This window comes from Notothenia rossii (assembly GCF_949606895.1).
Source record: "Notothenia rossii genome assembly, chromosome: 3".
NCBI lineage: Eukaryota > Metazoa > Chordata > Actinopteri > Perciformes > Nototheniidae > Notothenia > Notothenia rossii.
In genome coordinates, this window is record NC_136901.1 from 22,673,992 (window position 1) to 22,688,700 (window position 14,709).

At 40.9% G+C, this 14,709-nt stretch overlaps 1 protein-coding gene across 1 annotated transcript; it reads right to left on the reverse strand.

Moving 5' to 3' along the window:
* Positions 1-5,244: 5,244 nt before the first annotated feature.
* Positions 5,245-10,516, reverse strand: sox19b (SRY-box transcription factor 19b). The gene is made up of 2 exons (XM_079671617.1): positions 9,510-10,516; positions 5,245-7,308 (listed from the first exon to the last, which is right to left on the reverse strand). The coding sequence occupies exons 1-2, from the start codon at positions 10,166-10,168 to the stop codon at positions 7,050-7,052; spliced, it is 918 nt and encodes a 305-aa protein (XP_079527743.1). The 5' UTR covers positions 10,169-10,516; the 3' UTR covers positions 5,245-7,049.
* Between the last annotated feature and the right edge of the window lie 4,193 nt (positions 10,517-14,709).

The following is a 14,709-nucleotide window of genomic DNA, read 5'->3' on the forward strand; positions in this document are numbered from 1 at the left end:
AGTGGGGTGGGTGGAGGAGAATGGAAACATTAATGAAGATGAAATGTGCCGACAGTCCTTTCACATGCAAGCTCCATGCTAAGTGAGGTAAACATCTGTTTATCAGAACATCTAAACATGCAGGGGAAAATAACACAGCCTACACAAAACAGGAGTATTTGAACACTAAGAACAGTATTTCTGCCATTGTATTCCACAAGTCAAAATGTACCTAATGTTGTTATTATTCAACTAATTATAATTGTGTTCATACAACAAGTCGCAATGTGGAATGTGTTATTGATAAGGCTGAATAAATTGGTATATTACTTTTGTTGTTGAAATACGTGATTTATTTTGTTCAGTAATTATTGCTTGATAAATATTTGATAATTGTTTTGTTTTTCTTGCCTCAAAGACTTTTTAATTGATTACCTAGCCATCTAAAAAACAGCATGCTCCATCTGTAAAACAAATGTTCCAAGAAATGAAAACTCACAGCATGACTCAGCAATACTTCTGCTTCTTTTAATTTAAACTTTCTCAAAACTTTTTCTTGAATGTCCAGCTCCAATCATAATGATAGTTCCAACAATGTGCAAAGGTTAACATCTGAGTATTTAAAAGAAAAACACTTTCAAATCACATTGGATTTGTAATTCCCCCAGTGTAGTTGACAGATTATTGTTTAAAATAATGGACTTTTTCAGATTGTACCTTTTCTTTACACCAATATGTGATCCAGTGATTTTGGCCACACTCATATTGATTGACACTTCTCTAAAAATAGCTAACATTTCATAGACGTCTGATACAAATACTTATTTGTTTGTATACTTACAAGCCAAAAGGTTTGGAAACAGGTTTAATATTCTATTTATTTTGTATCATATAAATGTATATTCTTCTTTAGTTCAGAAAAATGTGGTAAATGCCATATTTCCCTTAGAAGTGTGGTACATTTTCAGACTAAAGGCACTCATTGAAGCCCTTCCATAATGTTTTCAGTCTCCGTTTCTGTGGGTTCCCATGAACAAACACCTGTAATCATATGACTTATGTTTGGTTCAATCTTAAGTTACAAACACAGAGAAAACAGAAGCTTCACCACTCCTTAAGTCCTTCCTCCACCCACATTCCCACCTTCTCCTCACCTCAGGGTGTGCCTCTCCCCACCTTCTGCAAACACACCTCATTAGAGTTACCTGTCAGTCACTCTGTCAGGGCTTAGCAAACACTTCCTTCTATTTGTGGCAGTGGGCCTGTACCTGCTGACAGCATACTGGCCGTCATGGTGGTCTGTCTGATTTTCTAGAAAAGGAACTCAATCCAAATATATATTTTTGGTAGATTGTTGTTTCCACATATCCTCCCTCCTTTAATGGAGGATGTGACTTCTGCAGTTCTCAGACAAAACATTGATCCTTATCTTACCTTTAGCACCCGTCAGCCTCGCTCTGTTCGTGTGTGTGTGTGTGTGTGTGTGTGTGTGTGTGTGTGTGTGTGTGTGTGTGTGTGTGTGTGTGTGTGTGTGTGTGTGTGTGTGTGTGACCTCTCAGTCCCACCCAGGTATCGCATGCGACCAGCTGCGCGCTCAGAAATGCAGCAGATCTCTTGTTCAGGGTTTACGTTCATTACAACTGAAGTGGCACGCTGCCAGAACAGCAGCCACCCACTTTTCACCTGCGTGCCAGCAAACAGCCCGCCCAGCCACCTGTGCACTCACAAAGGCAGGAAGACAGGGAAAGCCTTTAAATCATGGGAATTATGAGCAGTTTCAATTCAGATGTATTATTGAGGCATGGGTTTATCATTAAGAAACATTTGAATGAGCTTCACAAGCCAATTATCTGACATTCTCGACATATTAAACTTAATACCATTAAGATAGCAAAAGGAAAAGTAGACGAAGAAGTCATAGTATAGAATGTTGGAACATGTCAAAAGACGACTGTGGGAAATATTAAAAAAATACAATATAATATCAGAAAAAAGCGTTGTATGATATGTGGAACATTTGAGAAAAATGGCATTGCATTGTATGTCAAAAAGGTATCACTATAATGTTTTAAATCTGAGAAAAAGTTAAGTAAAAGTAAAGTATGTAGAAATGATGCAAAGTAAAGTCAGGAAAACCACAACATAGCAAAGGACGGCAAAGATATCAGGGGGGGAAATGACATAGTATACAGTAGTATGTTGACAATGTCCGAAAGAAAGCATTGTATAACATGTGAAAAATTCGAAAATGAAAACATAGTATAGTAAGATGAATATATCAGAAAACACAATATATTACTGAATGTCGAAAAGACAGTTTAACAGTTTCATGTGTTTACGTGTGTGTGTGTGTGTGTGTGTGTGTGTGTGTGTGTGTGTGTGTGTGTGTGTGTGTGTGTGTGTGTGTGTGTGTGTGTGTGTGTGTGTGTGTGTGTGTGTGTGTGTGATTGCCCTTCTAGATAAGAGTTGTGTCTGGACTCCTGCAGGAATGCAGCAGGTATACGTATTAAAACCTCCTTTTGAAGTGTGTGCTCTCCTGCAGCAGTGTTGCCAAACTCATTTCTGTCTTTTTGTGTTGATATAATTCCTAATTCCTCCTCTTGCCTGTTGGAATTCTCATTGAGAACAGAGACAACAGCAGCATATGAATGAGAGCTTGACCTGCCAGTGAGTGAGCATAAATTAACTTCCAATCCACTCTGCAGAAACATGCAGGTTATGACTAGATTGTGTGTCACCACAGTAAATGCCGATTGGCACTTAAACCCCCTGTTGGTAAGCACCACCTGATTCTCAGGCACACACTCTCACACACACAGCCTGACCACAGTTCTTTGTGGAGACTTTTAAGTCACTCTCTGCAGATCCATGGCAACCACTTGTTGAAGCCTCACTGCTTGTTGCTAAGTGATGGGATGTATTGGACCAGAAAATCCTTCCATTGACACTCACTCCACCCCCTTCTCCACCCCCTTCTCCACCCACTCCTCTCCCCACCCCATCCCTCCCCGCCCGTGGACAGCAGCCAAAACAACCCACATATATGCAGGAACTTCCGCTAGTTACAGGGCAAGAAAAGTTGGTTCTTTACCAAAATGTACCTAAAAGGTGAACATTTAAAGGTGTTGTTCTACGTATTTGACATCCCCTTAAGATTAATTGAAAAAATACTTTACAACAGCAAATAAAGCAACTTTGGCTTAAAGAGTTCAACTGGTTTATATAGACATATCCAAGCTCAAAACAAATGTTTTGAAGCACCCTACTTTTATAATGCTCCCATGAGTCCTTTAGAAAGTTCCATAGGATCTTAATGAGGTTCAAGGGATCCTTGAGAGACTCAAGAAGCTCCAGTGGGGGTGCAATGATAAACAAAAGTAACACTCATTTTAATATCATTTTCAGATGCACCATTGTCCATTGGAACCATTGACACAATTAAAAAGGCTATGAACTACCATATTACCATCACCTGTTAAATGTAATCACTTTCAGACACAATTTGAGAAACTGCTTTCTCCTCAGACCCCCCCTGCATCTGTTCTCCTCCTCCTCCGGTTGATCCTGGTGCCCTCATCTTCCTCCCCCCTCCTCCCCCTCCCATCCCCTCCCCTCAGTGACCGATTAGCCGGTGCGGGGTTCTCTCCATTTCCATGAGAAAGGCGGCGGTCGGTGAAAGGGTTAAGCCAGAGGACGAAGCCCCCCAAAAAGCAGCCCTAATTTTCTGCCCGGCGGGGGAGTGGGGGGGAGCGGGGCGCGGGAACAAAGACGCCCGGGGGAGGAGCGGAGACTCCGGCTTTACTATATGCACCTGCGGCCTGAAAAGCCCCGGACAATGCGCCTCCGACACGGCCAATTACGAACGGGCCATCCACCCGCTTTCTCTGTGGAGGGACGGGGGGACGGGGGACGAGGGGGTGAAAGGGAGGAGGAGGGGAGCGGAGAAAGTGAATTTTAAAAGAGGGTAAAGATAAGAAAGTAAATAATCGAGCTTTAAATCATTCCAGGCACTATAGACTGCCGCCCCCCATTCACCCTCACCCATCACATCTCCCCACCCCTGGCCCGGGCAGCCATGTTTCCCCGCTAATGTGCACTTTTGTCCGGGCTTTTCTTCCGAGCAGCGCTGACGGCCTCGCTGTGAAAGTGAAATAAAGGTCGGGTTTGATTGCTGGTATGCCATTCTTATTCTCGATAATGATTCGGATGGATGAGGTCATGTTTGAAGCAACAGCTGAGAAACAGCCAATAATAGGTGCTGACACAGATAACAAGCTTTTCCAATTCACCTGAGATACTGAGGCCACTGATTCTACTGGGACTTGTGAGAAAGGATGGCTTTAATTATAGTAAGCACAATAATCTCATGGGGGAACCATAATTAAAAGCCTACAATATAGGCTAAGTGTTTATGTTGAGAAATGTGATGAGAAGTCTTAATAGAATGTTGGAAAATGTCAAAAAACAAAACATAGGCCTACAAAAATACAACATAGTACAATGTCGATAATGTCAGAAAAAATGTTGATAAAACCGATGTAGTATGGTATGTCTAAAATATGGTAAAAAAAAAAGACCTAGTGTAGTATGTTGTAAATATATTTTTTAAAACAACAAAGTGTAGTATATTGAAATTAAGTTAATTCGTTCAATTTGGATAATTCTGATAGGCCTACTTAAATAATTATTTCAGCCTTTAAACCTAACCACTTCAGAATTGAAGTTTTATCAGTCCAAAATTACCATTGACTTCCATTTATTTGTATGAATATTAAGTGTCTTGTGTCGATTGAACAAAGCTTTTTTTCCCATCCACTAATAATTGAACAAACTATTTTCAACTTTTGTAGGAAGCTTTTAAAGTTTGCTTTTGGATTTACATATCATATGGAAATAAACAGGCCTAAATTATATTTAAAAAAGATAAAAATGTACAGCGTAATCCAAGTTGTGTAAAATATGGAACTAGTAAAATGCAACTCCTCAGAAATAACTTCCATTTAAAAGAAGAATGTCAACTTTTTGTTCAAGCTGTCCATTGTTTATTTAAAAAGGTCAATGTTGGCAATGGTGGACTAGGTTGTATTGGCAGTTATATCTAAAAAAAAGTGTAGTTGAAAATGTGTTGTGTCAACTGATGTGTCTGAAACTCCAGGAAAAAGCTAGCAAGTGGACCTTGAGCAAGGATATTTTTCGTCGGTGTGAAATGAGAATTCACTTATTGCTGTTGAACTAAAGTACACAAAAACAGATAGCGAGACATCATTGATGAAAAAGGATTTGTACTTTTTATTAATATTGTCATGAATGCCATAACAGATTTTTTTAATCAAAAAAAAGAATCAAGACTCTTAGTATAAGAGCCTAAAAATGTATACATTATTTACATGAATGCTACATACAGTAACTCTAGTATATGGCAGCATTTACATACAAGATAATTCATTCTAAAAATAGAGATACAAGTCAGTATAAAAGTTAAACACTTGGGTAACAATGTAAACATTCACGCATTACTTTAATAGAATTGCTCTCCCTTTTTCAAAAATAAGTAAGGCATCTGTTTCCAGTGCATGTTGAGTTAGTAATGGAATGCTTCAAAGTTAACTGTCGGAATAATCTACCACATTCAATATTCACAGTGTTTGAAGTTGAATATAAAGTTCCCTTTAGGTCCATAGCAGCACTAGTAACCAGACAGCAGGCTAGACAATAACAGCAGTCGGATTCAAAGAACCAGGATTAAAAGCACTTATTTTAAAGAATGATAGAATAACACAGGTAAAGTTATCTGGAAAAGTTTAGAACAGATTTGCTGGAGATCTGAATCCTGCTTTGATACATTCTCTTTACTGGTAGTAAAACACAAACAAATTGACAGGTCGAAAAAGGTGCCCGAAAGGCCTTTTGTCAATCCAGGTCACTTTGTGGAAGACGAGTCGTAATCTGCTATTGGGAACAAAACAACTGAAATGTAGCATTTCATATTAAATTTCATCCACTTACTGAAAAGCCTAAAAACAATAAAAGTCTTGCCTAGAGCAAAGTGACAATGAAAACAGCGAGTGCCAAAACAACGCATCTGAACACTTACATCAAAAGATCAAATCTAAAACTAAATTATAGCAAATAAAGGTTGTACAGGCAGCAGAAACAGCATCACCCCTCTCCCCAGTGTAAACCAGTGATCTGAAATGTAGGCTTGAGAAGCAGCCTGGCTCTGCGTTGTGAAGAGACACCGCAGATCAGAAGCTGTTCTGGTTCCTGTGGATGCAGCGCTGATTGTCCAACAGGTGTTTTCCCAGGCATCCAACAAGATTTCATCAGATAAAAAAAAAAAAAGAATGCACAAAAAAAGCAAGAGTACTAAACCAAAGCCAGGGCAAACAGTGTTCATTTCAAAAACAGCTTTCAGTTGTGCATTTACTTCCCCACTGACCCCCGCTCACATCACAACAAATAAAGACTCAACGGGCACTTCAGCTAAGGTGATTGGTCTGTCACCAGCTGAGAGATTGTGTTGCCCTGACGTTTGTCTCCGTGCTGCGGCTCCGTGGTCCAACAGTGGAAGACTGAACCCGCCGACTGGCCCTGGGATTGGAGGTCATGAGTGCCAGTGTTTAGGGAGGGGTTAAATGGAGTCTTGACTTATTATGGAGAAGTTCTAAAAATATAAAAAGAAGACAGAAAAAGGCAGAAGTATGTACACAATAAACAGACGTGGCCCCTGTCTTCATTGCAGTCCTTCTGCTGGAGGGTGGTGGGGGCTCTGTACGTGTGGTGGTGGGGTTTATCTTTACTGGTGGGGCACCACAGAGGTAGAAAAACAGCTTTTCAATTAATAAAAACGTAGTCGTCACTTCACGTCTGTAACTGCAGGCACATCTGGATCTGGTAGACTACTGAGTGCAGGGAGAAAGTTTCCCTTCACGCCGCGTGTCTTTGTCTTCCACGCCCGACTCCATCTCCTGTCCCGACAGCTGTGCATCTTGAGCTTTCCTGGTCCTCCCACTCAGTCTCCCCCACACCCCCCCCATCCCAGCTCCCCCCCTGACTCCCCACTTCCAGTCCTAGATGTGTGTCAGTGGGACGGTTCCGGAGAGGTAGTGCTGCTGGACGCTGGTGTAGCCCCTCTGTGCTCCAGTGGGGTCACTGCCGTCCCCCCCCGGCCCGGGGATGTACATGCTGATCATGTCCCTGAGGTCCCCCTGCAGAGGGCCCCGGTGGTGGTTGGGCACCCCAGTCGGAGGAGAGTGGGACACCTGTTCTGCCTTCACCATGGACATGACGGGACTGGGCTGCTGGGGACTGCTGCCGTAGGACATGGGGCTGTGGGGGGGGAAGAAGACACATGTTAGACACAGAGAGTTTAAAATATAAATAGAAGAGAAATCAGAACATAGTGACATGTAAAAGTTCAAATTGTTGTAACATGTTTTAATTTGTTTAGGATGCACTGCATCAGGACTCTTCCCTTTCACCAAAGTGTGTTTACTGTGTAACAAACTCATTTCAAATGTGTGTCAACAACTTTTAAAACAAACAGAATATTCAAATCCAAAGACAAGGGCTGTCCCAAGATCAGCCACATTAAAACTAATTAACTGTGGGAAAAGACTCTCTGCAGTGAATAGAATAAAACATTAATTTGCATCTTCTGTAGGGTAATGGATTCTGAATGTCACAGCATTTAAAGTGAAACCAGATTTTTCTCCCACCAACGACCCTAATTGAATCAGCAGTTTATTTTGTACGTTGAGGAAGCACTTCAGTGCACTTTTAACGGTCTGGGCACCAAAAAAGTATTATACATCGAGGCCTCTGGATCAAGACATCACAAAATCAGGCTTAAATTTCTCAGGGAAAAGTACCTGCCAATGAATAATTATATTAATTTGATTCATTAACTGGAAACCTGACATTATCATATGTGTTGAAAGAAGAAAACAAGATTTCTGGTCAGCTTCACTCTAACTCTAAATTCAAGTCGTAAAAAAAGCACAACAAGACGTACAATAGGAGAGAAAAAAGGGTTTAAAAAAGTCATGGTAAAGTGCATTGAAGCATCACTGTAGAGACAGCAACAGGAAACTACAAAATGGTGACTTGTTTTACACAATGTCCCATCTAATTAGTTTTATAAGCTTACCGCAAGAGAAACTTATATAGTGAAATAGTTTAAAGATACTAGGCTCTGAGTTTAAATAAGTAGGACCTCGACCTCACAAGGTAGGACTTGTGAGTTTCAGACTTATTTCTTACTTTATTATTTCTTACTTTAAAAACTCTTTCAAAATAATGTTTGTGATTTCTTACAGGGATCGACAAGTTGGGCGTATGACTAAAAGCTGCTGACAGATGAGTAACTGATAAGGCAAACCAAAACAGCTTTCACAGATTCACCTGCTGGAGAACAAAGCTGTTAACGCTTCAGTTGAGTCACCTGTCAGAAAGTGACCAAATGATCAAAAACTAGAGTACATTTCCACATCATCTATCCTCACATTTTTCAAAGTCTTTGTACTGAAGGGGGACATGAGACCTGAGGCAGGGACCCAGAAGTGGAACTGGGACAATGGTTTAGCAGGAACAGGGGATTGTGGGTAAGGGACCACACACAGAGAGGCCCTTCCTACCATCAAGTCATCCTGATCAACATTCCAGGCAGGACCCAGCCCAGAGCAAAGCGTCACACGCATAACAAGTAGGCACCAGACTGAAGCCTGTTGTTCCTGTGACTCAATGGGACTGAATGTATTTTATCGCAACATTTCCACCTGATTAAAGTCTCACTTTAAAGTGATGTCTCGCATCAGGTGCACTCTGTAGAATGGAGGTTTATTTGCAGCTCCCTTCCTTCTTTCTGTGGTTCACATCTATTAACCATTTGGATAGTTTTAAAAAAAAAAAAGTTAAATCAAAGAACATGTTTTAATGTTTGTCAATTAGTCACAACAGAACAAATATATATATTTTAATGGAGTGTAGCCTAAGTGACTAAAGAGCTGAATTACATGGACCAACTTATAAAAAGATAAAACCTTAAGGAAAATAAAAAGCATAAATTAAACTACTAGTCTCTGCGCATGCGCTCCCAGTTGAAGTAGTGCTTGTGTGAAATCTCCACTGATTGTCATTTAAAAGAGTTTACAATAGATTTTTATTTTTAGGGAGTCGGTATCACATACAATCATTTAATGTATGCCTTGTAAGCAGTACTTCCATAATTAGTACTTTTGATGAACTCTTTAATAATTTAAACGCGCCAGATTGTGACGCAGGTGGATGTGGCTATACCGCGCAGTTGGAGACCTTGTTTGGTGGTTATTTAATTACGCATGCTTCTCGAATTCAGACAATTTCATATTTAAATATAAAATCGATTGAAATCACAATTGAATTAAAGTCAGTAGGCTACGTGTTGTCCGCACTTTAGTTAGGATATGTTCTCTGTCAAGAGGAACGACAAAGTTTCCAAATGTTTAAGTCAGTTACAAAAGTTATTATTGTACACCCGAACACACGCTTACCTGTAAGAGTTGGCTCCGTTCATGTAGGACTGTGCTGCCGTCATCGCAGGTGGGTACTGCAGGGCGGACAGGTCGTACCGGTGCAGCTGCTGGGTGTAGCCGAGAGCCTCGCCCTGCATGCCGGCGTACCCCCCAGTGGGGCCCCAGCCGTAGCTGTCCATCCTGGGACTGCCACCTTGGCCTTGAGCCGCCACCAACAGGTTCCCTGCTGACAGCGGGTACTTGCCCACCTGCGTGTCCTTCTTCAGAAGGGGCTTCGTCTTGCGGCGTGGTTTGTACTTGTAGTCGGGGTAATCCTTCATGTGGACGGCCCGGAGCCGCTTGGCCTCGTCGATGAAAGGCCGCTTCTCCGCGTCCGTCAGCAGCTTCCACTCGGCCCCCAGTCGCTTGCTGATCTCGGAGTTGTGCATTTTGGGGTTTTCTTGGGCCATTTTGCGCCTCTGTCCTCTGGACCAGACCATGAAGGCGTTCATGGGCCGCTTCACTTTATCCATGGGGTCGACTCCAGGGGGACACGCAGTTTTGGAGCCCGGGTGAGAGTTGCCATTGATGCCCATGCCCCCAGTCATGTTGCCGGTGACCGGGGACATGCCCTGAGAGGTCTGGTGAGAAGGCGGCTGGCCGGTGGGCTTCAGCTCGTGTTCCATCATGCTGTACATGTTGGAAAGTGAAGTTAAGACGGGTAACAGGAGAGATAAACGCTGAAAGCCTTCGTCGCCGTCCACCTGGCGACCTGTGGCTTGGTTTAACCGGGAGCACCGGGTGATGCAAATCAACTAATTACTCACGACGTTTCCCGGGATTCAAAACACTGCAACGGACGAGCAGTGTTCACTTAAATGATATAAGTCTGGCTGTGGCAGTCATTACTTTGTCACTGAAATACACAAAGGTGATTTAAAAGCCTCTCCTCAGTGCTGTGAAAAACAACTTGTTGTCAGACGGCCAACTCTCACACTGAACTCTCCAGCTGCTCACTCCCAAAGTTGCCCCGCTCTCGTGCGCAGGCAGCTCTCTATGGACCAATAAGAACGCGAGGAGCTTCAGAGCGTGTACGCGCATGAATTTGCAACTGAATGGGTTTCGAGGACGCGCAAAACACTTGTTGATGACGGTGGCGAAGGGGTGGGCATTCCAGGGAGACAAGGCCTATCTTATTATTCAATTATTGTTAACCACCTGATCAATTGATTCATATTTAAAACGAAGGGTGTTTAATCGAAGTTGTCCACAAAGGGAGTGTTAAAAAATCACTGCGTAGGGTTCATTAAACACACACACACACACACACACACACACACACACACACACACACACACACACACACACACACACACACACACACACACACACACACACACACACACACACACACACACACACATGTTAAACATTTTCTAAACCTTAAACCAAAAGGCACAACAATCTGTCTGTTTTCACCATGTATTTATAATGTTCATGCACTGAGACAATTAGCCATATAAATACACTTTTTTTAGTACAATAAGACAAAACAAAAAAGTAAAAGTAAATGTATCTTGAATATAAGATGATGATAAGATAAGATAGTACTTTATTGATCCCAATTTGGGACATTGTTGTCATATTATATTAACAAAATCAGTGCAGTTTCCAAAAAATCAACAAATATACATAATGTACAAATCAAATTTCTAGCTAGCTAAATAATATAATTGTTTTCATGGGCTGTTTTTAGAATTAACAGCAATTGTAAATGTTATGAAAGCAAAAAAAGATAAGATAAGATAGTACTTTGTGTTGCAGCAGCATCATGCATTTAAATGAATGATAGTCCCTTCAGGCCCCCTGTTGGACTTCATTTCTTCCCATTCTGCAGTGTATTTGTATCCACTTTGTTTAAGTACCCATCAGGTACAGTGGGGATTGCAGACTACAAATGGCAACTTCATTATCATGTCCAGACTTCACAAGGCTTCAAAGTTGTTCAACTACTAGGACACAGCACCCCTCTTCACCACCTTTATCTGCATCGTGTGGGCCCCACAAGGGTCTGGGTCTTCGTCTACTTTGCCTGGGTGGTAACCCAAAAGGTCACTACCAATGTAGGGCAAATAAAGTAGGCAAAAGTTAGTGATATAATGACTCAAGGCAGTTTGTTAATCTATTGGTTATAAGCTTGGATCTTCAGTTCCTAATGGTAATTGTAACTTTTGTTCCACTCCCAACTTTGATTTACATCTGTCTTAACTTAATTTTCACAACACAGCCCTTGGCCATTAAGAGGGTAAACTAGTCCGACTCAATCAAAAACCTTATCATTATTATTAGTCCAGGCTAACAGCAAATAAAATGCTTGTTGTGTCTTCTTTAAAGCAACGCTTTTGAGAAGCCTGACCCTCTTTTCAGACGATTGTGCTGAAGACATGTCCCTATACACGGGTATTGATTCAGCTACAATGGCACAGAGAATTACTTTAGAGCTGCGGGAGAATGAGGAAGATCTTTGTAGATTTGGCGAAGTAGACCTCTTCTTTTGCTCTCCTCTGGAGTCTTTGTTAGCAGCAGTGTTTTCGGAAACTACAAGGACCGCGCTGTCTCCGATTCTACTCAACTTCATCCAGAGTTGGCTTCACTGAGGAAGTAGATAAATCCTTTCATTTAGCCTGGCAAATAAAGTGACATATAGAAGCTTTTTGTTCACTTTTTGACACTTCTGTGGCATAATGCATGGCCAGAAGTGGGAGAAGTACTCAGATCTTGTACTTTAGTAAAAGTAGAAGTACCACAGTGTATGAATACTCGGTTTTAAGTAAAAGTCCTGAAAAAAATATTTTTCAAGTAAAAGTAGAAAAGTATGATCATCAAAATATAGTTAAAGTAGCGACAGTAAAAGTAGTGATTGTGCAGATTGGTCAATTTCAGAATAATATATATGATATGTTTTATAATGATTGATCATGAAAGTGTTATCAAAGCTGGTAAAGGTGCAGCTAGTTTGAATGACTTTGTATACTGCAGGGTAGCTGGTGGATTTACTCCAGGTGGAACTAAAGTCTGATTTAACACTTGATTATATTTCACTTGATTATATTTCACTTCATTAATCCACATCTGTAAAGTAACTAACGGTATTAAATAAATGAATGTTGTAAAATAACATGTTTTACCTATGAATTGTAATGGAATGGAAGTACAAAGTAGCATAAAATGGAAATACGCAAGTAAAGTACAAGTATCTCAAAATTGTACTTAAGTACAGTTCTTGAGGAAATCTACTTAGTTACTTCCCACCTCTGTGCATGGCCAAAATAAGCCGTGGCCCCCGTTTACTTCCCCATTCTTCCCACACTGTGCCCAAATTATTTGTTATAATCTTTTCTCATTGCATCTGTGTTTTTGCATGGAATCTGCCCAGTGAAAGCACTGTCACTATAAATGGATGGATTTAACTCAGGAGTCCTAACTCTCCATGCAGCTAATTAGTTTGGGGACACCAGCATTGTTGGTGACATCACCAGATCAGCTGGGATCATGTGATTACACATCAACATATCTATTCACCCAAATAATCTCATCTCAAAGATCCACTTACTTGCTTGTTTTGAGCTTTCAATTGTGTTGACAGCGAGATTTAAACTGTCTTTATGTAAAAAAAAAAAGACATTTGACATTGATATTGAACAAATACAGTGTTAGCACCTCCACAACACTAGATAGATAGTCCTGCTTTAATTGTATTCCCAACTGTAACTCTTTCAGTTCGCTTTGTTATGGTTTTTAGAGGGATATGCATATTTAAAATAAGTGGAAGTACATCCAGATAACTCCAGTTTGAACTTCTCTCATAACTGAATAAAGGACTACTGCCGAGAGAGGAAACTGGTGAGCAGCATGTTTGCAGTGGAAACAGCTTTGTTTCATGAAATGCAGAAGAATGACTCCTTCTCCAGCTTCCCGAAAGGGCAACTCCATCAATTGTCTTGGGAAGTACTACTTCATATGTGAAAAAAAGTTGTATAATGCCTTTGGTATATCCAAAGGGAGCTGTGTTAAGTTTGATGAAACACATCTATATTGAGTTGATGTTATTTGGGGCTAAAGACGGTCACATTGTGTGTAAGATTAAAGAAATGAAGCTGAAGTGCCTGAAAACAATTAATTCTGAGGGCCAGCAATGGTCAATTTCACTGGTTGCAAAAAGAGGTTTGATTCTATAAAAAATGAAAAAGTGATCCTTCTTCTGATTTGATTTATACTCTCCTTTAGTATTTTCTGATGTGTTAATGATCTCAATTGGTAATTTTAAGTCTTCTGCAATACAGGGTGGTGTTCATTGAGTAAATGATGATCCAGTTCAGAGTAAATTAGACAATGAAGCAGAGTATGATTTAGGGTGTGCCTATTTTGTGATTGACACTGGGTGTTTTAACCCTTTTTTTCATGATCAATTCATGGCTGCCTAGAAAGTCTTGTTCAGTGTTCAGTGATTCTTAGCTCCATCCTCTTATGTTGTTTCTGGTTCCAAAAAACAAAGATGGAGATGGCAAAAATGTCAAGTTTGAGACTTCAGAATAAAACACCGCAAACCAGTGAGTGAAGTTTAAGTGGTTACGTCCACTTCCTGTATACATTTTATGATCTGACATAATTAAAGCAGAGGAATCGCCTTTTCTTAATGTCATCACTTTTAAACATCTAACTGCATCAGAGAAGCACAAGCAGCTATCCAACAAGTTATTTGGCCGTTAAATGTTTCTGCTACATGGCTTCAGTAAAACCCCATTACACACCACTCTAGATCAAGCACCTGTTGGATACAACATTCCAAAAAGTAAGTATATCGTGACTAAAACCCTGCCAGGCAGTATACAGGTGAGAATCACTGCCACACACACTCCCATGAGGACAGGTGAGACTTTCCAGCCCTTGGCTGACAAATGCATTCACTTTTGTGTTTTTAATTGATTTTTGGTGAAGGTGTGTGTCTGCAACATCCCACCATAAGTGTGTGTAAGAGTGAGTTTTAAAAGTTAGTTGGAGAGTGCTTTACGCAGATGTGTGTGTGTGTATGTGTGTGTGTATGTGTGTGTGTGTGTGTGTGTGTGTGTGTGTGTGTGTGTGTGTGTGTGTGTGTGTGTGTGTGCTGCAGGTGTGTGTTTGTGACTGTGTGTTTGTGACTAATTGGGAATTGTGAGGTTCCAGTCTCCCGTTTCCATCT